General features: G+C 41.3%; 1 protein-coding gene across 1 annotated transcript in view; it reads left to right on the top strand.

Moving 5' to 3' along the window:
• Positions 1 to 23,304, top strand: part of LHFPL6 (LHFPL tetraspan subfamily member 6) — a 196,129-nt gene extending 172,825 nt beyond the window's left edge. Inside the window, exons 3-4 of the mRNA XM_074378094.1 lie at positions 323 to 421; positions 22,172 to 23,304. Of these exons, the coding sequence (XP_074234195.1) occupies positions 323 to 421; positions 22,172 to 22,290 (218 nt within the window). The 3' untranslated portion in view covers positions 22,291 to 23,304. The remainder of the gene's footprint in view (positions 1 to 322; positions 422 to 22,171) is intronic.
• The last annotated feature ends 2,012 nt before the right edge of the window (positions 23,305 to 25,316 follow it).

The following is a 25,316-nucleotide window of genomic DNA, read 5'->3' as shown; positions in this document are numbered from 1 at the left end:
GTCATTAAAAGGGCTTTTGGATTTTACTTCCTAAACAGGATTTGCAAGGCTTTTAATGCTTTCAAAAGTGAAGTTGGACCCAAACTGAGCTGTCCGTCAAGGCGGTTGTTGTATTTTTTTTTTTTCCCCTTTTAAAGCAGACTTGAAATTGTTCTTGGAATTGAACTGACCTTAGATCGCTAAAGGGAGCTTGGCTGGTGCTTTCCAAAAAGCAGACACCACGTTCCCTTGTCATAGTGCTCATACTGATCTGTTCCCCATTACCTATATTGAGGGCGACAGAGGGGCACTGGTAAAGCCCTCTTGTCTTTTCTCTTTGCAGGTTTGTTGATCGGTGCTGGCTGTGCCCTCTACCCTCTGGGCTGGGACAGTGAAGAAGTCCGGCAGACTTGTGGCTACGTTTCTGGCCAGTTTGACCTGGGTAAGTTCTCACTGGCACACCTTTTAAAAAAGAAGCTTTTCTGATCTCTCCTAGAAGCAGAAGGTGGAAAAGGGACGGGGAAGAAAAACACATCCCAGTATTCAAGTCTGCAGTTGTATGTAACAATACACATCCATGCACTTATCCAGTTGTTCAGGGAAGAACTGTTTGTATGCTACAGTTTGCCTGTAGTAGGGGAAGAACTGAAGATATACAGAAAAGAAATTATCCCTGCTCTGCGGAGTTTATATTCGTTGATTAATTCATTCAAAATCATATATTTATGAGACATTGCATGCACTAAAAATAACTCCCTCCATGGAATTCACAGTCTATCTGAGAAGATAAAGCAAACAAAATGATAAAAAAAAAAAAAAATGTGACAGTCAGGGCTTAGGAATTTAAGCAGTTTCACTCCAGGGTAATATATAACTTTGTGAAAGGGCTGGAAATGGAGCTGGGTCTTAAACAAAATGATGCATGTGGATTACCTGTCAGTAGACAGAAGCAGGGTGCAGGCAAGGATTACAGTCCAGCAAAGCACAGGGGAGGAAAGAGGAAAACTCAACGGGAGACCAGAGACCCGGGAAGCAGGGAGAGGTGTGAAATAACAGGTGATAGTTCACACGTTGAGTTTTTCTGTTTACTAACCAGAAAATTTTGAATATTCCTCACTGAAGATATAGTGTATTACTTACTTAGCAATCTATAAAAATGTTTTGCATAATATGACATGGTTTGCACCATTATAATTTGTAATGATTAGATAATATGTCCCTTGGTTGATAGACCTACATTTACTTAACCGCTTCCTTATTTCTTTCTATTTGGGCATTTTCCCTATTCCAGACTCTGTTATTATAAAATATATTTAAGGAGTAGTTTGATGAATTGAAGTCTTCCCTTTACCAAATTATTTTCTTAGGATGTTTTTCTAAAATTGGTGTTAACCAGACCAAAGATTATGAGACCGTAAAAGACTTATTGCCAAATGATAGCAAACACATTTTGCCCAGCGTATGGGTAGGCAGATTAAATTTTTGACAGTAAGTGCATAGTGAGTTACTAACTCAAATATCTTACTGCTTTTCACATCAAATATTTCAGTCTTAAGAAAAAAAATTTGAGGGAATTGGTCTAACAACAGTATTACTATATCCCAAATCATTTTTAAAAAATATTTTTATCTTTTTATTTATTTATTTAAAATTTGAAGAGTCCTTTTTTTTTTTTTTAGTTTTATTTTTTGGGGGGAGGCTATTTAGGCTTATTCATTTCTTTAGTAACAGAGGTACTGAGAACTGAACCCAGGACCTCTGGCATGCTAAGCCTGCACTCTACCACTGAACTATACTCTCCCCGCTAAAATTTTTATGTTAGAATTTCTATGGAAAAAAAAGACTTTCTGTTAGATACTGAGGATAATGGGCAGATGTGCTCTCATAACAAAAGTCTATGAATTTGAAAGTGAAGCAATTTTTGTTTTACTCAATGGGGGTCAAACACCTGCTCCCCTCATAATAAAACTGACTCTTCTGGTAAAGGAGATGGTCCTCTAAATAGCACCCAATCTGCATGGATCCTTTCCTTCTCGAAGATGAAGTTCTCGTAAGTCTGGATTAGTCACTGATGGCTGTACCTGCAGGGAAGGGAAAACCACTCACAAAGTTAACTGCCAGTTTTTCCTTTTCTTTCTTTCTTTCTTTTTTTTTTGGAAAGCAGACTGTGTCCAGAGGAGATATTTTAATACAGTGTTTGGCAGTTTTCTTTGTCTGGTATTTGAGGCAGTCTTTGCTGTTTCCCACAGGCCTCAACTTGGTTAGAACACCGTCCTTGCTGGTCTCTGGCCATGTTAATTAGCAGGTTATAATGAAGCTCAGATCCTGTTTTTGCCGTTTTCACTACTGCACCCCAGTCTTTCACATCTTCTCAGCACTGAGGATTAAATGTTAAAATGTCGCACTTGAAAACAAACACTTGCCTCTTTAGTGATAATAATTCCTTATGTTATTAAACTCACTAAAGCCATTTTAGTAGTTTTAAAATTACGGAGTTGTTTTATTTTTGGCCTTTTTACTTTTACATTCCTTTTAGATTAGATGAAGAGAAAAAAATCAACGCTGGCATCATCTACAGAGAAAATGAGCTCTGGTTTCCCTGGAGAAGTATTTTGGGGTTATCAAGTCCTAGTTATCCAAGTTACTATTATTTTTGCAGACTCAAGTGATCTTTTCTTCTGAAGGAAGACCTAAAGAGAAATCTGGCATAGAGGTGTCACCATGCCTCACCCACCTAACTGCCTATGTTTGCTATCTTTATAGAAGTGTTACCATTGCCCAGAACACTGACGAGGGCTGAACTTCAGCGGGTCAGTGATGTCACAGCTTACGGAGCAGACATGGGAGAGAGCCTGGGACCGGGGTTGGGAGCCACCCCGTGCGTGGGAGGATGTGCAGATTTAGTAGCATTCACACTGCTTGCCGGGGCCACACCCTGCCTCTGCCACTTCTGAGAATCTGAGCTTATTTCCGCCTCCTCTCAAAGACAGCGTGTGGACACATCCTCCTCCCAAGGGCTGGGAAGTATTAATGTTATTAAGGTTCATGGACCCCTGATTGTGGAATATGGGTCAATTTCTTGACACGCCATGGTTGAACTATGATTACTTTCTTTAGAGCATGTCCCGAAAGAAATCATTGCTTTCGTTTCCACTTTGGTGGATTATTTAAGGAGTGCGTTCATTCAATTATTCAGCCAAAAAAATATTTAGAGGGTGTTTACAATGTGCCAGGCCCTGTGGTAGGTGTGGGGGGATATGACATCAACAGCAAATTTTAAAAGACACTATTTACTATGGAACTTAAAAACTAACAAGAAAGGCAGATATATTGCAATATATAAATATAAATAAATATATATATGGAAGGTGTGTTAGAAAGGAAAAAGTGTCACACACTGTAAACACTGTGGTTGTCTTGTCAGCACTGTTCCAATATGTCTTACAAATACTGTTCTAAGCCAGTGATTGGCAAACATTTCTGTAAAAAGCCAGAGTCAGACAGTGACTATTTTCAGCTTGGCAAGCCATGCGGCCAAGCGTATGGTAGCCTGAAAGACACTTCGTATCTGAATGGGTGTGACTGTCCCAATAAAACTTTATTTACAAAAACAAATGGTGGAGCTGTAGCTTGAGACCCGTGAACTCAACCAAAGCATCTCCCTGACATGCCAGAAATGTCTTCATTCCAGAAGTGCTCATTTATCAATCCTTTTAGCTGGTCAAGATGTAGGACAGTCCAGGACTCTGCACTGAGCAGCCCCATCCAGTCATCCTTGTTGTGCGGTGTCGTGACAGACGATGAAAAGCGCCGTAAATTAAGCTGAGTCATCCCACCTCTTAACAATAGCATGGGATAGGAAGTGAGAGTTGTTTCCAGAGGCTTCTGAGGAAGAAGGGATCACCAGAAGCCATGATCTCCCTCCCTCTGGCAGCCACCCCTGACCAGGTGGGATGGCAGGAGGGAGCATCCTCCCGGGGCACAGGTGGGCAGAGAAAGCAGCCTGTGGGCAGGCGTCCCTGGAGCAAGCCTGCCCTAGCAATTTCCCACCTTGCTGATGCACAGTAAGTTCATGTCTTTATAGGCTACAGTTGAAGGTGTGTTTTCTCTTGTAGCTGAAAGCAACCCGACCGGCATTTCATTTAGTTGCTAGATCACGGTCAAGGGGCCCTGACCTCACCTGGGGGCTTCTTAACAAAGTATTATTTTTAGCTGAGCCCTCAAGGCTGTAGAGGAGGTGGGTAGGTAAAGAGTGAGTGTGAGTGTGTTTTAGGGGGACGTGGAGGTAGGTTGCAGGCAGGGCGGGGAGAAGAGTCAGGAAGGAGGCTGAGAAGGCAAATCAGAGGTGGGTAAGAATACTTGGGGGTCTAGGAAGGGCCTCCCAGAGCATTTAAACTGAGTCCAAAAACAGACGTACTAGTTGGGCAAGGAAGGGACTTCATAAAAAGCTCACACTTGTGGTTGTAACACAACGTGGTAGGGACCTAATAGAATCTACTTTTTTTTTTAATGCCTCCTTTCCTTAGAAAGGTGACTGGGGGAGAATTTGTTTTACAGGCACTGAAAACAGTTTTATAAGGCTGTTGATGATTTTTTTCAAGCATTGTCTCATGTTTTATCTAGTGCTGAGCCTTGAAGCGATTTTGCAAAAATACCCACTTTTACAAATCAAAGACTGTTCCTCAGCTTACCTTCAGATCACACTTATTTATGAAGAAGCAAGGAGCAACTGTGAATACGCACATGTTTAAAACAAGGAAACATGAATTTAAAAACAGACTGCCTGATGAATTTCTAAATCCCCACTGAAACTGTAGAGCTCGCCTGGGCAGCGGTGCCCAACCATTAGCACTAGAAGTAGAGGTTGACTGGTTGAGAAGGTGGATTTTTAGTTTCTATGCCTCAGATATTATGAATCTCTCATTTGTGTTTCAAACAAGTATCCCAGGTGATTCAGGTGACCATACTTTGGGGAAAAAAAGCCCTAATGTATATAGAAAATTAATTTTTTGCACTCTGCTAGAATTTAGTTCAACATTCATTTTGTTGTATATGAATTAGGATGCTTTAGCTTTAGTTTACAAATATCTTCTTAAACAAAGAAGACGTTTAGGATCTCTTATTACAGGAAAGCCAGAGCCAAAGTGAGCTTCAGACTTAACTAATCCAAGGGCTCAAAGGTATTGTCCATCTCAAAGTTGGCTTCATCTTATAGATAAAGAAGTTGTGGTATTGATATATACAATGGAATACTACTTGGCCATAAAAAATAATAAAATAATGCCATTTGCAGCGACATGGATACCAGGAGATCATCATTCTAAGTGAAGTAAGCCAGAAAGAGAAAGAAAAATGCCATGTGATATCACTTGATATGTGAAATCTGAAAAAAAAAAAAGACACAAATGAAATTACAAAACAGAAACAGACTCACAGACATAGAGAACAAATTTATGGTTACCAGCAGGTAAAGGGGATAAGAAACGATAAATTGGGAGTTTGAAATTTGCAGATATTAACTACTATATATAAAATAGATAAACGACAAGCTTATACTGTATAGCATAGGGAACTAGAGTCAGTATCTCGTAGCAACCTATAATGAAAAAGAATATATGTATGTATATACATGACTGAAACATTATGCTGTAACCAGAAATGGACAAAACATTGTAAACGGTCTATACTTCAATTAAAAAAAACAGGTTTAAAAAAAAGTTGGCTTCATCGAGGTTAGTTCTTCTCTTGGTCACAAGATGATTGCATTTGGCACTTGCGGTTCTAAGCATCCTTGTTCCTGTCAAAGGTGAGCTTCTCCCCCAGGAATGGAAAAGAAGTCTCTCTCAGTCTAGTTGCACCCATTTGTCATGTGCCCACTCTTGAAGGAATGGCTGCTGTCAGGGAATAGTATGTACTGATTGGCTTCTTCTGGCCCAGCATGGATGTGTTCAGAGTTTTCTAGAACTAGGCTTCACTGAGAAGTAGTGGCATTTGTAAGTGGAAGATGAAGCTAAGAGGAGAAAAGGCATCTCAGTCTCTGTTTTGTGTCTGACTTCGGTGCCCAGTGCTCCTTGCATCATGAAGTCCATCGTTGTGTACAAAGGATCAGAGATGGTTTATGCTGTGTAAGTGATTCTCCTGATTTCTTTCCAGAAGAACAAAACAGTACAAGTGATAGGATAATACATGGTGTAGCACAGCATCTTCACATAACAAAAACCCAGTAGGTGTTTGCTATTATTATTCACGTTATTTGTACAGGACCATTTTTAATGAATAGTTGCTGATCAATCTCTGTTCTTCCTTTATCTTCCTTACCAGTAAGTTGGGATTTACACATTAAGCATAAAGTCTTTATAATCAGGTTGTCCAATTGATTTAATTTGTGCCTTAGAGATATTTTCATCCACCAAAGACTTTTCTAATTATATCCTTATGATCAAAAGTAGCATTTCAATTAATTCGTCTTGCTAATTTGCCAAGTAAATTTGAGTAATTATTGCTTTCATTTTGCTATTTAATTTGATTAAGAAGCCATCATGTTTCCTGTTCTTGAAATTATGCTCTTGGCTTCTCAAGAACAGTACCATAAACTGAAAACTCAGAGCCTCCCGTTGTCAGAAAAGATGAGAATCTATTCCTTCCAAATTTTCACTCCAGTGAAGAAATGTTTCTACTCTAATCTGAGCAGTGAACATCTCACATCTCTGGACAAGTCTCCTTGAACTCTTGGACTCCTGACTCACGTCTTCTCTTCTCTCAAATCGAACCACCCTTGGGGGAAAAAAAAAAAAGATTTGCAAGCTCTGTGGAGGTCAGTTGGCAAAAACGGGAACAAACATAGAAAATATCTTTTTCGAGCTTTGTCAAGCTTGGTGTGAGTGAGTGTTTCTTAAGCGGAGAGACCCAGTTTTCCTGATGTCCACACAGAAGCCTCTGTTCTGCAGACAGCAACAGGTGAAGCTGCATTCGGCTTCTGGGGTATTGGGTGAAATGAGCATCCCTTTGACCAGAAGCGAGAAGATGCCTGTGGCTTATGTGGACTTCTGAGGCTGCTTCATGCAGGCCAGGCAGCCTGGAGGCACCTGAGGTGTGTGTGGGAGCGGGGCTGGCTGGTGCTCGCGGAGAGCAGCGGGTAGCATCTGTCGCTCAGTTCAGGAAGGGACCCCGACACTAGCTGCGTTTCTGGTCATTGCTGAAAGGCAATGAAATGCATGGTCCCATTATGAGACTGCTATCTGGGAGACTGGTTAGTGGTAAAGGGTTGAATATGCATTGAGATTTAGCCAAATTTTAAGTCTTTAAAGCAGTGATGATTTCCCGCCTCCTCCATGGCTATTCTCTGGACCTGTTCTAAACTTTTGACACTACAGTCCAAGTGGCTGGAGGTCACTTAGAAGGTCCAGCACGAGCCTCTCCTCCCTCACTCAGAGCTCTTATGCAGGAGGGAGACAAGGAAGCCGGGCAGCTGCTGGGAGTTAAACCAGGACCGAGTGGGAGGTCCGGAGGACCCGCGGGAACACCCCGGGAGGTGGAGCTGGAAAGGATGCTGGGAAACTCTCACAGGCGGAGGAAGCTCATCATGGCTTATGATGAAATGATGGAGCAAAGTGTCCCGCACCCTCCAAGGCAAGAACAGTCAGCTTTGCTGGTCACTCAGCCTTCCTAGGGGCGTCTTTTCAAGATGGAGAATTTTCTGTTTTCATCTCAAAAAATGGGGAGAAGAACTAACTCATCTCAGGGGCATGAATTCAACCTGCCCGTTCCTGGGACCATGATAACAACATTAGAGCATGAACATTTCCATTCTAAGTTACAGCTTAGTAAATGCCACTCGTTCTGTTTTAGGAAAAAGTACCTCATTCTGTATAATCATAGATCTGATTCTGTCTGCTTCCCTAAAGACATCTTTGCAGGTTCCTATGGGACAGGGTTTTTACAACTTCAGTGTCTCTCTCAGTGTCTGGTCCATAGCAGTCTTCAATAGATGTATTGATTTATTCAACAAATATCTACTAAGCACATTCTAGGTAACAAAAATTGGGCCACATACTTCGAATACAATTATGAATTAGATAGGATCCTTACCTGCATGTCACATCTCTGCCATCTACTGAACGGTTAAAAGAAGGAGGGAGGGAGGGAGGCTGAGAGAGAAGGAAGAGAGAAGATAAAAAGGAAGAAACCTTATTGCTCATTTCTGACCGCTAACAAGGCGAGTGCCATCATGTTTCTGTATTTACTTGGCTGCTGATACCCTGATGTGAATATGGTATCACTCTCCAAGGGTCTAAATGGCTTAACCATCTCCCAGAAAGTAATCAAGTTCAGGGTCATAGTTTAAAGAACCAAATGCCTTGGTAGACGAAAAAAAAAAAAAAGAAAAAGAAAGAAAGAAAGAAATTGCTCTAAATCTTTCTTTCCTAAAGTCTTTTTCGGCTTGGTTATTTCAGAGCAGGATCATTCCCACCGTTGTATCCGTGCCTTTTGAAAACCTAGTTCAGTGACTCGCAGTGATTTGCAGCAGTGGAACTCAGTGATTGCAGGAAAAGGGAACTGCGCTTAGAAAACCTGTGGAGGTTATATTTCTTCAGATATGGCCACCAAACTATTGGGAAGAATATGTTAGCCTTTCTTTAAAGATTCTTCTTATTTTTTTTCAATGTTGTCCTTTTATAAAAACAAAAAAATAAATATATGTGAGTGGTGTGCCTTTTTCGATATAGTTTACTTAAGGAAATTTAGGAAATTGAACCGGTTCTTTCTAATTATTCTTTTGTATAATATGTTCTCTCCTATTTCCTAGTATGTTTCCATTTGCGTGTTAATCTGGGTATAGAAACATACGAATTTTAAATTTAACTGTTTTTGATGTTTTAGATCCTTTCTCAGGGATGAACTTCGTTCAATTGACTGTATCAACAATGACCATGGGAAAGAAAGAGCAGTTAAGACAGACTGGTTCTATGACCATCACCTTCAGTAAATATTTAGATTTTATTAAAACTTTCTGGTAGTTAAGAATTTGGGGATAATTTGTTAATAAGGAGAAGAATCTACTCTCCTGCCTAACTGCCATCATCCTAAGCTGCTAAGTCCCCTTGGTAATGCAATACAGCCCCTTGGGAAGTCTCTTCCCAGCCCCCTGCCCTCAAGGAGGTTACAGTTAAGATATTTCTCACAGATTTATCATAGATCATCCTCTTACCTGATTATCTATTGGTTCAGAATAGTAACACTGAGGAAAGATGTTTCACTACTATTGTTGGGAGATTTGTCTGTATGAACATTAGAGTTCCTTCAAATCTCTATATTATGATTCTTTCTTTAATTGAAGTATAGTTGGATTTACAATGTTGTGTTAGTTTCTGGTGTACAGCATAGTGTTTATATATATACACACACATATATATATATTCTTTTTCATGTTCTTTTTCATTACAGATTATTATAGGTTATTGAATATAGTTCCCTGTGCTATGCAGTAGGACCTTGTTTAGATATTATAGTCCTTAACCTTGGGTGAAATATTTCTGCCCCAGAATTGGGAATTTGTCTTAGTGTGCTAACTCATGTGCTAGTGACATTCCTGTGTATTTTTGAAATAGAAAATAGAGGATAGACCTCTTAACAGGTCTTCTTGTTATAAAAGGGCCATTGGTAAGCATTATTGATTAATAACCCATCAAAAGTGTTTTTAGAATAAAACCAAAAATATAACAAAGTAATCAAAGAGATGATCTGACTTTTCACCTGATTTTTAATGTCAAAGAATGTTGACAAAGACTAATTAATGTAGAGAATTTGTAGAGTAAAACTCATTTATCAGATCTTGTCAGAAAATTCCATAAGAGTGAATTATTCCAGATAAATGAATTTTCCCCTTAAAGGAGAAACCGTGGTCTGGATTTGAATCTCAGTTTCAGTGATAGCTGTGATTCTGGGTGAGATATTTAAGCTCTCAGAACTTCAGTTCTTCAGTCTCTAAAGAGGATAACAGTACCTCCTTCACTTGGCTGTTAAAAGGATTAAAGGTGATAGTAGAAGGCACTTTGCACCAGGAAGACGTACAGTTAAATTTCAGTTCCTCCTTTCTGCCTTAAACACCAGCACATCACCTGTTTTAATCATGTTGAAAAAGTTTGAGGCTTATCACCTACTTTTCTGTCATCTCAGCCAGAATATATAAAACATACAAAAAACATAATCAAGCCTTTTTAAAAAAAAATCATCAGTGGTTATGCTGTCGTATGGAGTCATTCCTGAGTATCATGGACTTTTGTAGGGTGATTTGCCCTTCCACTAAATAACCAAGACTGACAAACTTTGAGTTCTTTTTGCTTTTATGTAGTTGTTTTGTGTCAGCCTGTCAGAGATTATTCGTTGCAGTTATTAATTACTCCTTTCTCTCCTTATTCCCTCATATCTAACTTGTGTCCTTTCTAATCGAGTCATCATAAATCACCTTAGAATCATGCTTTAAAAAACACAGTCCAGCTCTGTTTCTGTGCAGGGTGTATCTTTGAAGCACTGATTTTTCTATGTTCTGGGCAGTTTTTTTTTTTTTTTTTTTTTGACCTCTCAATTTGGGGTCATGCCTTAGATAACTGAGGATGTCAGCTATGTGATATCTGGATATGTAAGCTACTTAGGTTAGCAACTGGGTGTTTTGGTGACACTGGTAAACGAGTTCAATGTTATAGTCACCTTTGTTCTAGGGCTGAGTTTTAACTTGAGGTCTCCAGACTATTCAGGAAGCCCAGAGTCCATCAATAGGCTTCAGGGAATTTGTGACCCCACTGATACTGTGTGCAAATTTTATATGCTTGTGCATTTGTGTTTTCTGGAGAGAGAGTATTCATAGTATTCATTTTATTCATTATTTATTCATTTATTGATTATTCAAATGGATTCCTGATGAGTGAAGACTCAGAGCCTCTGGTAAGCAGCACTTGGAAGTCTGACGCTGGAAAGCTTAGAAATCTGAACTAGTCTCCCAGCGGTCCTCAGATCTCCGCAGGAGGCTGGGGAGCCATTGAACTCCTTTGACTTGATTTCATTATCTATGAAAGCATTTGCAGAGGAAGGTTATAGGGAGAAACATCTCTACATCCAATAGGCATTATTGCAAATAAATACTCCCATACACCACTTCTAATTTGAAATCGTATCTGTGAAAATGAGCATTCACCCTTCCAAGGGAATTCAGTATGTTTCCACTTGGAACCCTAACCAAGTTCATTACTGCTGCTTTCGGGAGGCCATCCTATGTCTGGGGAGTTTTTGATCCAAACTGTCTATTCAAAGATGTTTGTGTTGTGAACAGCCTTGGAAGATAATGAATCCTGCTGGAGCAGAGGACAGGTGTGATTTCTTGTTTTCTATAATAATGTCTCCCTCTGGGGCAAAGTTTGGGTGGATTTGCCTGCAGCCTATAATAAAAACTGAAGGTCCCCTAAGCTTGGGGTTCCTCGACGGTGATGCAAACTTACCAAGTTTACCGAGTCATCCCCTGTGGGATACGGGACACAAAAGGCTGGATTCAGACATGAAGCTCATGCTGGTTGCGGTGCTGTCAGCAGTACAGTCCTGTCTCTGACCCAGGAGTCTCCTAGCTTTTGCCAGCATCCCTGGAGGTGTGGCAGGCTAACTTGCTACCTTGCAAGTAAAGGAAAATCTCTGGTCCTTCAAAGTTCTTGATACCACTTTTATAATGCCTATAATTCATATTAAAATACTTCAGGGTTGACAGAGTGAGAGGGTGGTGTGAGTTACACAGGAAGTCACAGCTCAGGCGCAGGCTCCAGAGTGGAAGCTCAAGGCGGCTAGTACCAGTGTTCTGTTACCTGTATGTCACCTGACCCCAGAAGCCTCACCATGAGCGTAGCAATGGTCAGAAACGGACTTTTCATGGTGGAATGAGTGTCATTAAAATGAACATGATAAATGCTAGAAATGGCCTCTCCTTGGTGAAATGAAAGGTATTCAAGATTGTGGACAGGCTAAAAGAGTTAGAGGTGCTCCCTATCCTTGCATGAAAAGGTTTAAACAACCATCCCGGCATAGGGCCGTTATTGTACATTTGAAAGACAGTTGAAATATTTAACAACCAATTGAAATTAAAGCAAATGCTGGCCAAGGGGCCGGGGCAGGCTCCCAAGGGGCCCTGCCCAGCCAGGCACTAGCTTTTTGATTTCTGAGACGTGAGGCGAGGATTTCCTGGGGTTCTCAGAGGAGGGAAGGGACCATGAGGCATTTGAAAAACTTGGGGCAGTGGCTGTTTACCCACCACTGCAGGGGAATGTATTTTAGTATTTTTAACAACGAGATCAGCTTTACTGCAGCATTCCGGCCGCACCCATTCTCTCCTTAGGAATGGTGGCCAATGCCTGGTCATCCCTAAGGGCTCCAGTTCGAGCCTTCAGTTCAGAGGACTTGGGGTTATTTGTTGCCAGAGGGAGCGGCATCCTTCCCTGGAACCTTGCTGCACCTGCCTCCAGGGGTTCTTTTATGCAAGATGGTAGCCCGCACACCTAAAACAATAGGGCTAGGACTTAACTAGCTCCCAGAACGGGTTGGTGAGCTGTTTTGTGCTTGCTTTTGGATAATTTCATTTAGTAAGTGTCCGTATGTGCAGGACAATTTGACCTGAGACTTGTTTTCATTTGTAACTTGGAAATGAGGTTGTCGGAGAGTCGCTCCGTCTCACCGTCACTCCCCCTCCTCCAGTGGGTGTTGTAATTTACCAGAGTCTCAAGGTTGTGCTTGACCAAATTGGATTAAGTCTGTTCCCAAGAGCTACCTTACAAGCAAGGAGGGGGTCCTTAAGGAAACCTCTTGGACGGAGGGCAGCTAACCAAGCTCAAAGCAGCCCCTGTGCCGTGCATTTCAGTTTCACTGGGTACAGAGGCTACATTCACAGGCTCCGTGCCCATGAGAGCGTCACAGGTACAAACGGGGAGGGCAGATAAAATGCCATCAGGATGGAAAGCAGCGCCTCTTCACGTGGGATTGTTGGAAAATTGGCAGCAGCCACAGGCCATGCTGGGAAGCAGCGATTAGAGACAGCTTGGGTCCTTTCACGCTCTCTTTGGGGCCGTCCATGAGTCAAAGGAGCCGAATTTCAGGTAGTTCCAGCCGTTATAAATAGCAGCTTTAGACAGAAACCAAAGGATAATCTTTATCATCATGCCCTGAATGAGGCCCCACGGGTGATCTCAGCCACCCGGCCCCGGGGAGATGGGATTCTGTGTCAGTTCACAGTGTGAGCACAAAGGCCATCGTAGACATTCTGTGTGTAGAGCCAGTGTGAGCCTTGTCATCGTAAGAGCGGCGTTATCTCCCATGAAACTTCTAGGATGAATTCCTGTGCTCAGGAGCAAGAACTCATAACAACTGTGCCAGCAGGGACTCAGCCGGTCAGGCAGGACAAAGCCTAAACCATTTGTTTGGGCAAATTGTGCAAACGTGTATAGTAACAAAACTACCCATTGGGCCAGGGAACAGCGAGCGGTCTGATTGGTGTGGTCGTGAGAATTCAGATGCTGCTCCACTCACCCGCCTCTTCTGACCCTTGAGCTGAAATTCAATTACTTTTCCAAAGGTACTCGGGTATTTTTATTTATCTTGCTATTCCTTTGTTTTGCGGGAAAGCGATGTAGGCAAGGCCTCTTACTGTTTTCATGGTTATGTGATTCCGATGGGGATTTCAGGATGGGATGATACAGGGTCCTGATTCAGTGTAGAGTTTAGAAGGAAGGACCCTGGGTGGATCTAGGAGGAAGGGCTCTGGGTGGATCTGACGTGAAGGGGAAACAATGAGCAGGTTTTTTTGTGGTCCCACCAGGGGAATCCCGGAGCCCAGGTGTGGGAGGACGTGCAGAAGCATTGGTTCCCGCGAAGCCACACCCAGCAAACTCACCTGGACGTCCAGTTCTTAGATCTTTCTTCCAGTTTCTCTGATTGACCCCTCTCTGCTCTGTTCTCTACCCCACATAACACTGCTCCTTTTTTGTTAAATTGTGATAAAATACATATAACATAACATTTACCATTTTGATCGTTTTTAAGTATACAATACAATTCAGTGGCATTAAGTACATTCACAGTGTTGTGTGGCCATCACCACTGTCTATTTCCAGGGCTTTTAAATTATGCCAAATAGTATGTATACCTGTTAAACAGTAACTCTCCCTTATTCCCTCCCCCAGCCCTTGGTAACCACGACTCTGCGTTCTGCACCTATGGATTTGCCTATTCTAGGTACGTCCCATAAGTAGGAATCCTTCTCTGTGTCAGTTGGAAAAACCCCTTTCCTTCAATGGGAAATGTTGGTTCCCACGTGGAGGATGTAACTCCTTCATCTTGCCAGGCCCGAGGAACGTTTTGAGGAGGAAAATGGGTCCCCTGTGCCCACGTGCTGCTTTGGTCTCCGTACATCCTAGAGAAGACAGAGCCCCTGCTCAGTTTCCTGCCCACCTGGGTGCCCGTGTCCTGCGTGCATATCCCCTTCACTTACTGTTTCACAGTATTTCATGATTAATGCTGGAATGTCCACTTTATTAAGGTGGGATTATTTCAGCCGGCTGTTTGTTTCATTGGCTGGGATTGGCATGATTGATTGGCTGTGGTTGGCTGTGGTTGGCTGGGTAGGTTTTGTGTTAGCTGGGATGGGGCCAGAAGGCAGGGACCTCCTTGGTCATTCTGCTGTGTGCTAAGTTCAGCAGGGCAACGTGTGTAAATGGAGCGGAAGGGGGCGAATGAATATTTTCATGAGGAAAATGCACAATAATTCTCATCGTGCACATTTCTCGTTTTGCCATGTTTTACCAAGCACTGTTCTTTGTACTTACAAGTATAAAAGTGTCCCGCTGGCTTTATATGCAGATTCTCCTCAGCTTATGATGGGGTTACATCCCAGTAAAGCCACTGTAAGCTGAAAATGCATTTAATGCATCTGACCTGCCTAACATCATAGCTTAACCTGGCCTGCTTTAATGTGCTCAGAACACTTAGATTAGCCTACAGTTGGCCAAAAATCATCTAACACAAAGCCTTTTTTAAAATAATGAAGTGTTGAGTATCACATGAACTTTACCGAATACTGTCCTGAAAGCGTAAAACAGAGCGGTTTTAAGTGTCCGCCCCCGTGACTGCCTGGCTGACTCAGAGCTGCCGCTCACTGTCCAGCATCACAAGAGAGGATCAGATTGCACATCGTTGGCCCCAGAAAAGCTCAAATTCAGAATTCCAGGTGTGGTTTCTAGTGAATGTGTATTGCTTTCACACCATTATAAAGTCATAAAACTGTGAGTCAAACCACCGTAAGTCAGGGACCATCTGTATATGTGTATCTATTTGTGTATATACCTGTATATATAAATTTTCATATTTGTTTCATTTTGGTTTTGAAATGACTTCAGATTTACAGAAAAGTTGCAAAAAGGGTACAAAAAATTCTCGTAAACTCTTCACCCAGATTCCCTTCATGTTCAGTGTCCTCGTATTTGCTCGTCACTCTCCGCCTCTGTCCTGCTCCATTCTCTCCGAGATGGGGTGCCCCTCCAACGCTAACACTCAAGTGAATAAGTCCTTAAAATTATATCATTTTGCACAGCAGTACAGTTACCAAAATGAGGAAATTAACATTGATACCATATTTTAATCTACAGATTGAGAAGTTTTAAGCGTAAAAATATACATGAAAGAGATGGGATTTATTTCTTTTTCTCATATTGGGCGGTGTTGGTCTTGGACTTTATTTTTGCTTCATGGTTGTCCATTTGCAAAAAATAACAAATGCAAAGTAGCATTTAAAATCTCCAGATGCTCAAATGAAAAAAAAAGAAAAAAGCTTGCCGTCCCAATCTACACTCTAATAGTAGAACTTAGTAGGATTTCAGAAAGTATTAATAATAATAGTAATGGTAATAACAATAAACAGTAATGTCTCTTCTCCCCTGACATATAGTTTGTGCGCAATAAGCATTAAGTCCAGCTACTCTTCTGGGTGTCCCGCCCTTTCATGAATTTGAGCTGTGCAGGTGTGGAACCTCAGATGGATACTTTCTGGTAACCCCCTATCTGAGCACAGGAAAAAGTTCTGGAATCAATGTGATCCGATCGAGTTCAAGCGTCACCATTTATTTGAGATACTGGGCAAACGGCTTATCTTGTATGTAACTCAATGTGTTCATCTTCAAGATGAGAATGATGTTGGGAAAGTATCAGGAGATTTGCTTCACTGACTTCCTGCAAGTGTCACAGGCAAAAATGGTTAAATGAGATGCCATGTTAAATGAGCCAGGTGCTACACAGTCTGCCCATGACAGCTAGTATAGAACCGTTCATTTCAGATCTCTATTCTCAGCCCTAGCGTCTGGTTTCCATGCATGCCACAAACGTGTGTCGGTTGTCTGCTGCGGTCCAGGCATCGTACTGAGCATTGCGGTACAGGAGTGAGACAGGCAATCATGTGGTAAGCTCTGAAATGTTAATCAAACAAATGAAGGAATGAATGTGACGTCCTCAAAAGATGAACTGATCTCTGGAATCTCACTGTTATTCGTAATAAGGCTGTGTTCTTTGTACCTTTTCTTCTGTCTTTATTGCTAAAGAAAGAAAGATGCAAGTAAAAACGAATTTGAGCCACCGTAAAAAATCAGCCACACCTCTCCCACCCATCTCCTCTCTGGGGCTGCCCTGGAATGCAGCCACAACATCTTTTCCCATTGATTTTGCAGGTGGTTTGCTGTGGTTTGCTGCTTTCTGTTCCATTACCCTCTTTTATCTGTCAAGAATAGCATTCCCCATTGCGGAAAGCAGCAGTTTGCCAACAAGGACGCTTGGAGTCCTGTCTGATGCAGCAATGCAGAGAGCAAAAGGCGAAGTTTAAACAGATTTTCTTCTCTAATTTCCTGAAAGGATCACAGACAAAACTTGTCCTCTAGTAAAATGCTTTCTGTTTGCATTATAATAACAGGAATTTATTGCCCGGACAGGGGAAGAGAGAGGCCAGGGAAGAGTGATTCCCCATTTCCTGGTTTCATTCGGTTCTGTTACCACTCCTGGGCTATGGTGTGCCTTTTAAAAGGTATAAACTTAAACATCTGCTCTTTCTTAATAGCCTCATGTCCTCAAAAAGACTTTTTCTCCTATTACTGTAAAACACGGTGCTAATTTCTTATTATTGAGCATGTGGGTTTTAACCATGGAAGGAATCATGCTCAGAGAGAAAAAATACCCTACTTTTCCCTTGGAGAAGTTCAGGGTACATTTACATGTATAGTTTCATGAAAAAAGTTCCCTTATATATCTAGTTAATTTCATTCAACTGAATTTCTACGAAACATGCATGTAAAATGTGCAAGGAATGGTTTCAAAATATTGCAACCGATATGAGTGACACTCAAGATCAGTCTTACTAGAACTTAAGCTTCGTGAGAACAAAGATGCCGTCTGTCCTGCTCACTCCTGGGTCTCCAGCTCCTGTAATATTGCAACACATAGAGTCGGTGCTCAAGATTTACTGAAGTTTAACTATCTCACATTTCAACACACCAGTATAGACGGACATTCTGAAGAGGAAGTTTTCAGGCTTCTAGCTCTCAAACTCTGAAGGTGGTCACACCCAACTCCATCGCTCACTTAACACCCACAGCAGCATCCATCTGTTACAACAGTACTTTAACAAGACCTAAATATACATTTCTCCATTGCATTTCCCATCCCCCCGGAGCGAGTAACCCTTCCCTGGCCTCCCACATTCACGCTTGGCTACCGCCTGCTCACCTACCATGTCTCAGCTTAAATTTCACTTCTAATTTAAGACTCACCTTCATTGACCGCTGTGTATAAAATTCCTTGTGATCTGCTGTCTTAGCATCCTGGATTTTTTTTTTCTTCAAAGCACAAATCACAATTATCATTATATAATTATCTGCGTAATTATTGTTTAATCCTTACTCCCTTGACTGGACAACAGCTCCCTGATAGCAAGGACTGTATCTTTCCCCAAAGGAGCTCCCTAGGATCCAGTAATTCCTAGTCAGAGTAGCCACTTAATAAATGTTGAATTAATGAATGAGTTGATGGAGAGAGGGAGGGAGTGAGGGTGGGAAGAAGGGAATCAAGATGAGGGGGTGGATGACTTAGCGTCTCTTTAGATTTCCCAAAATCTTATTGACACGTCTTGATCTTACTACACTCATCTTGACCATTTCTTGCTTCTCAAAAAATGTGTGTGTGTGTGTGTTTGTGCATGGTGTGTGATTTGCAATAGTTTTTTAAGTTTAGATTGATGAACTGGCTGTATTTCTATGTCCTCCAAAATACCAGAATAAATCCATATTGAGTTAATTATTTACTTCATGAATTACTTAGCAAATGAAAGTCTTCATATGTGAAATAGGAGAATAATTTTCTTTTAAATCACACTGAACATTAGTAGCTCATTTTGGATCTTAGCCAGTTGCTAGGTTTACACCATAAAATGTATAAATCACACACATAAACTAGCCCATATGTGGAATTCGTGGCGATATTGTATAACTTCCTCAAACATTTTCTACTACGGTGCACTTTTTATTTGTGTCCTGCCTTTCCATTTTCATCTGATAGACAGTTTGTCTGATGAGTTGAGTTCATGTTTAATGCACAGATCAGAGAGGCTCCAGAAACGTAACAATTATTAGAAACGACCCACACATACTTACCAACGCAAGGAGTTGGATTTGCCCCAGGAAGACGGTGGTGCAGGCAGAGGGTGAGACAGTGGATACTGGAGGTGCTCTCCTGGTTCTGGGTCTTTCAGGGGATGACAGGGCTTGGGTGGGTAGGTGAGTGGGTGGGTTATGCCTCTGACAAGGGAAGAAACTTCACAGACCCTTATTAACAGTAGAAAGCAAGAAAGACTTCGGCCATTTGCTCCTGTCTGAGATCGGGTTCCCCAGAGGCGACCCTGAGATGAGAATTCAAGTTCAAGGGATCAAGGAGATGTGCCAAGGAGAAACCTGTAAGGACGTGGGAAAGCAAGGTAGTGAAAGAGTAGACACCAGGCAAGGGTGCAGGTTCAGGTGAGGTCCCAGCCTCAGCCTGAACTCACAGGGGCTCTGGAACATTCATGACACTGCAGAGTTTGTCCCACCTGGAGGTGAGAAAATAGGTTTTGAGACTCCTGCACCAGCATTGGCTACTGGTCACCCCAGGGGTACTTGAAACTCCCTGAGAGTTGGAGCAAAGTAGCTCCCTGCTCACAAGTCCCCCAAACGGGTTTGTTAGGAGCAAAGTACAGTCAGAAGCTGCTGGATGAGGTTTTCAAAGTCAGCAAAAGGCATCCAAAGATACCGGGTGGAGCACCTATACCATCTGCTACAGCGATTTTGCCAGCTAAGAACCCCTAATCATGTATTTACTTACCAGAGGTGCTGGGGATTGAACCCAGGACCTCATGCATACTAGGTATGCGCTTTACCACTGAGCTATACCCTCCCCCCATACACTTAAGCTGTTTCATTGCCTTTCCTGGAGAAAAAAGAAAGTTACACTGTCTCTCCTGGGTTCTCTGATAGTTAATGCTTTCATAGTTTCTTTTTTCATCTTTAGTTAACACACGTGGCTACTGTCACACACACTATTCTTAAATAATTAGGCTCACCAGCTACTTTTCCTTGAGTGTGTCCAATAATTAATACAGAATTATGTACTCCACTTTTCATGTTAGGTCATGGAACTGTGTGCAGGTCAATACCTTGTTATTCATGTACAATTGATTGTGTTATGAGCCTTATGCTGGAAAGACTGACCACAAATTTTGCTGACTTTTTGAAAGGTCCTAAACCACCTGCGATCTCTTATCTACCTGTGAATTTCTTTCTCAGATTTATTTAGTCCAGCTAAGGAATAATTTGAATGGAGATTACTCCCAAGACTCACGGCCACATTAGCCTACGGTTGTCAGAAAATCTGGTCCATGAAGGAGACTCTGTTACCCTTGAAAAAGACGGATTCTATCTATCACTGTTAATGGAGGTCATTGTGCCACTGAGATGTAGCCGGCGGTAGAGATGTGCTCTTTCAGGATCTATTATCCTTTTAAATTTAACGCACTCTGTAGGATGCTGTAAATGCGTGATCGGTTTGAGAACTTCTCTCCAAAATATCTGTGTCAAAATAATACGAGAGTTACTCTTTTTTTTTTTTTAACATTTTTTATTGATTTATAATCATTTTACAATATTGTGTCAAATTCCAGTGTAGAGCACAATTTTTCAGTTATACATGAACACATACATATTCATTGTCACATTTTTTTCACTGTGAGCTACGTAAGATCTTGTATGTATTTCCCTGTGCTATACAGTATAATCTTGTTTATCTATTCTACATTTTGAAATCCCCGTCTGTCCCTTCCCACCACCCGCCCCCTCGGCAACCACTGGTTTGTATTCTATATCTGTGAGTCTGTTTCTGTTTTGTATTTATGTTTTGTTTGCTTGCTTGCTTGTTTGTTTTAGATTTCACATATGAGCGATCTCATATGGTATGATTTTTCTTTCTCTTTCTGGCTTACTTCACTTAGAGTGACATTCTCCAGGAGCATCCATGTTGCTGCAAATGGCGTTATGTTATCGGTTTTTATGGCTGAGTAGTAGTCCATTGTGTAAATATACCACCTCTTCTTTATCCAGTCATCTGATGATGGACATTTAGGCTGTTTCCATGTCTTGGCTATTGTAAATAGTGCTGCTATGAACATTGGGGTGCAGGTGTCATCCTGAAGTAGGGTTCCTTCTGGATATATGCCCAGGAGCAGGATTCCTGGGTCATACGGTAAGTCTATTCCTAGTGTTTTGAGGAATCTCCATACTGTTTTCCACAGTGGCTGCACCAAACTGCATTCCCATCAGCAGTGGAGGAGGGTTCCCTTTTCTCCACAGCCTCTCCAGCATTTGTCATTTATGGATTTTTGAATGATGGCCATTCTGACTGGTGTGAGGTGATACCTGATTGTAGTTTTGATTTGCATTTCTCTGATACTTAGTGATATGGAGCATTTTTTCATGTGCCTATTGATCATTTGTATGTCTTCCTTGGAGAATTGCTTGTTTAGGTCTTCTGCCCATTTTTGGATTGGGTTGTTTGTTTTTTTATTATTAAGTCGTATGAGCTGCTTACATTTTCTGGAGATCAAGCCTTTATTGGTTTCATTTGCAAAAATTTTTTCCCGTTCCGTAGGTTGTCTTTTTGTTTTACTTATGGTTTCCTTTGCTGTGCAGAAGCTTGTAAGTTTCATTAGGTCCCACATATTTACTATATTTTTAAAAGAATAGCTGTCTGACTATTTTGTTTCTTGTCTTTCTGTTTTTCTTTTACTTTCCCTTTCATTCCAACATTTATTTATTGAGGGCCTACTGTGAGCCAGGCACTGTTGTAGGGTTGCTGTGGGGAACAAAATATACAAAGGTCTGCCCTAATTGAAACTTTCATTCTAGTGAGATGGACTGCAGTTAAACACATGCACACACAATATTTACAAACCATGGTAAATGCTACAAAGGCAGTAAAGGGTGGTGAGTGAACAGAGTGACTCTGATGAGACAGGTTGGAAGTGGGTGCCATTTGAAAAGGGACCGGCTCTCTAACAGTTTGGGAGGAGAATTTTCTGGGCAGAAGGAATAATGAGTGTTGACCTCAGGAGAACCTGGAAGCTTTTGTTCTCCAGTTCAGAACAAAAGAGTCCAGCAAGAGTCATCAGGCAATTCCCTGTAAATAGCGGTATTTGCTTTAGCATTCTCCTTCAAATGGATCTTCTCCGTACAGTGTCCCCTTTGAAGAAGGACTGTTTCTATATTTAAAATTTTTTTCTAAGGTACCACATTATGCATATGAGTTTGGGTGACTTAAATCAGATCCAGTACCTTCATCTCTCCTGTCCTGATTGCTGCCATTCCTCCTTTCCTCCCACCACAGGAGTGAGACTTGGTGGGGGAGAACAGCTTTCTGTATTCTTACCTAGTCTTGAGATAACTTTCAGCTCTTGTTATCATTCCAGTTGCATGGGCACCACATTTCTAATGGATATTCTAGTTTCACTTTGGTACACCAGGAACGCACATCCTGGGAGAAATAACAGAGCCTCCTGTAACATCATCCTGATCTGTGCCTGCTTCCTCTCCCCCTCTCGTGCCCCTAGGGAAGTGTGAGATTGGCTGGGCCTACTACTGCACGGGAGCCGGTGCTGCGGCCGCCATGCTGCTGTGCACGTGGTTGGCTTGCTTCTCAGGCAAGAAACAGAAACAGTACCCGTACTGAGACGGAGCCACCAAGAGCAGACAAAGGAGAAGACAAAGACGGGCCGATGGGACTGGGAGGGACTGAAGCCTCCAGCTACTTCCAAAAAGGTGGAAAAGTGGTTCTAAACCATACTGTGCTCATGAAATAAAACCCAGTGGAATCAGAAACATTATACAATGTGGAAGGGTTGTACGAGATCCGTGAAAGAAACGGAGGGCGTGGAATGATAGAGAAAAATGGACCAAAGGCTAAAACTATTGCAGGGTGTTGGGTGTTTCTGTTCCACGGAGTATTGTTAACGTAGAACACATACATACACAAAACAAATATATATATGCAAACTAGGGTTGTTTTTTCTTTTTTTTTGGCTGACGACTCAGAGAATCATAAGGGCTAGTAGAAACAGTATTATGTTGGGAAGCAGGGAAACCCACAGATGTTCCCTGTAAGTCATGGCACTTCTGAAAGCACACGAGCACACGCGGACATACGCATCCACACACATGCTCATACACAAACACAGAAATTGTCGCACAGACTGTATGAGAGGTTTAACGGTGCATCGCTCCTCTGTCTTCTTTTTAATACACACTTAAAATACAGTATTATCACTTTATAAAGCATACATTAAACCTAATAAATGGGCCAATAAGCCACTCTATCAGTATTTTGTATATCCTGCATAAACTCTTTATGCCCTCAACGTGTTTTCAATGTTTATGCAGACCATTAGAATTAAGCCTTTGTATTTCAATATTATTCAAAAATATGCAATATTTCTCTGAGTAGCTTCTGCTATGATATTCTTATGAAGTAAAGGGGCAACTTTCTGTCCACTGTAGGAGAGATTTCAATGGAAGTTATGAGAGTAACGAGAGACATTTTTCCAGTCATTAAATCTTGTTTTCGTTTGTCCATTATTGTACTGTGCTGTACCACATTTATTCCAATATTCATTTTGTAAAAAAATTTAAAAAGTGCTATTTTGTTTGTATTTGAAAAGCTCTGTGAATAAATTCTCTTTGATCAATAGCTGGATGAGTCATAGAGTGTTAATTCAGTTATGAGGTTGACTTCTTTAATTTCCTAAATATAGCCTTTCAACTCCAACAGTCTTGTAAATTTCCCATTTCCATTTCCTTTTAAGGCCCCCCATTCATTCACTCCCTAGTCATCCAACCAGGCATTATTCTCGGCACACAAGGTATTAAAGGTGAGTAAGACATAGTTCCTGCTTTCAACTTAAATTCTTTGCAACCAGACTTCTAACAGCCTATTCATTGCACTTAAATCATGATCAAATTCTTAGGAGAGAGGAATTTCAAGTCTATTTTGGATGAGGTTTGAAACTACGGGCGATATTCAGACGTGGTTGAAGGCGCGAGAACCAGGTCGTGGTTCAGTCTCCATGGTTGATTACAGAGGGGTCACATGCGGCCAGTGACATGCTGCTCCTCCTTTTCTATAAGGGGCTGAATTTCTTGGGTGCTTCTGTGCCGAGGACAATTTCATACCACTGTCTTTCAGGGGTCTTGGCCATTGAGCAAGTTTCTCTCACACTTCTGTTCCCAGCATAAAGCCTTGACTGGAGAGAAAGATTTGGACCCTTTCATGACCCCCTAACAGAACCAGCTCTTCCAAAAGCAAAGATGAGATAATGGATATATTCTTCCATGAGGTAATACTGAGTAAGCCTCAAATCCTTAAAAGTGCAGTTTCAATTGGTTTCTAATTATATATATTTTCATGTTTGGAAATTGAGCATTCTGGCCATTTATATATGTTACTGTATTTATCAATTTAACGTGAATAGCTGAATATCACGCTTGCTTCTGGCACTTTTAATCATCCAGGGTGAGGATTCACATTGCCCTGGAAGAACAATACAAGACTCTGGCCAATAACATTCTGGATTTTGTGAGGCTTTGTTGCTATGGAAAAAGTCACTCTGCTCCCAAATGCTTTATTCATCACGCACTGAATGCCGTTTGATTGTGTCTTATTGTCTGCTGAGCAGGGGCCGCTCCACTCTGTGGTTTCCTGTCGGGAGGAGAAGATTGCACTTTGCTTCCTCCATGAGCCCATCATTTTCATGTATTGCTGGTGCTTTTCAAATTTCTTTAACTGCAACTTCCTGTGAGAAGAGTATTATGACTTCTTAGCTCCCATGATCAAGTTGGAGGTCTCTATGGAATTCATTAAAGTCTAATTTCTCAGACAGATTTAATGATGACATTGTCATTTTTATGTAATCCAGATGGCTTTTGACATTAGTGAACCTCTCTAGAATAAAAGCTGATCACTCTGACGTGATGAATTCATTTGGCAAGCCCTGTATCTCAAGTTCCGACTGGTCATATATTTTTTTTTTTTGATTCAGGTTGTCCCAGCATTTGATGAGGAGCATCTAATATATTAAGAATTATATAAAAAATAAAGAATTACGTATACTGCTTTTCAAAAGAAAATCAGGATTCATTAAATAATAATAATAATAACAATAATAAAATCTGTGAAAAATATGTATTCACAGGCTGCTTACTGATGTACATTGAAGGGTCCAAAAAAGCTCCTTTCACAACCTCATGAAGCTTTCATTGCTTGTACATGCTTGTGAGGTTATTGGGGAGTTTTCCTTATTTTTAGGAAGAGAAAATGATGTGGAAAGAAGTTAATTGATGGAATTGAATCAACTCTTCCAATTTTCCACATATTTGTTTGTGTATTTGGGTAACAAATAGTTCTCGAGCTCCTGCTACTTGCTAGGTGCTCTGCTAGCTATAAAGCACTCCACCAAGTGCAGCCCCTGTTTTCTAGTTGGTCCCAAACTTATGGGGGACAAGGAACAAGAACATTAGTGATGGTATTACGTGTCCTGTGATGTCAACTGACTCTCAAAGACAGGGAGGAGATTCCCTCCAGGTAAGAATGCTGCACAGATAAATATAAAAGGAAAAGAAAGATGATAAACTATGATCTTCTGTTCTTCAGAGGATATCATTAAGAAAATGAAAAGGTAAACCAAAGACTGGAAAAGTTACATA

The sequence above is a fragment of the Camelus bactrianus genome, chromosome 14, assembly GCF_048773025.1.
Source record: "Camelus bactrianus isolate YW-2024 breed Bactrian camel chromosome 14, ASM4877302v1, whole genome shotgun sequence".
NCBI lineage: Eukaryota > Metazoa > Chordata > Mammalia > Artiodactyla > Camelidae > Camelus > Camelus bactrianus.
Note: the sequence above shows the minus strand (reverse complement) of the source record. Positions and strands in the feature narration are given on the sequence as shown.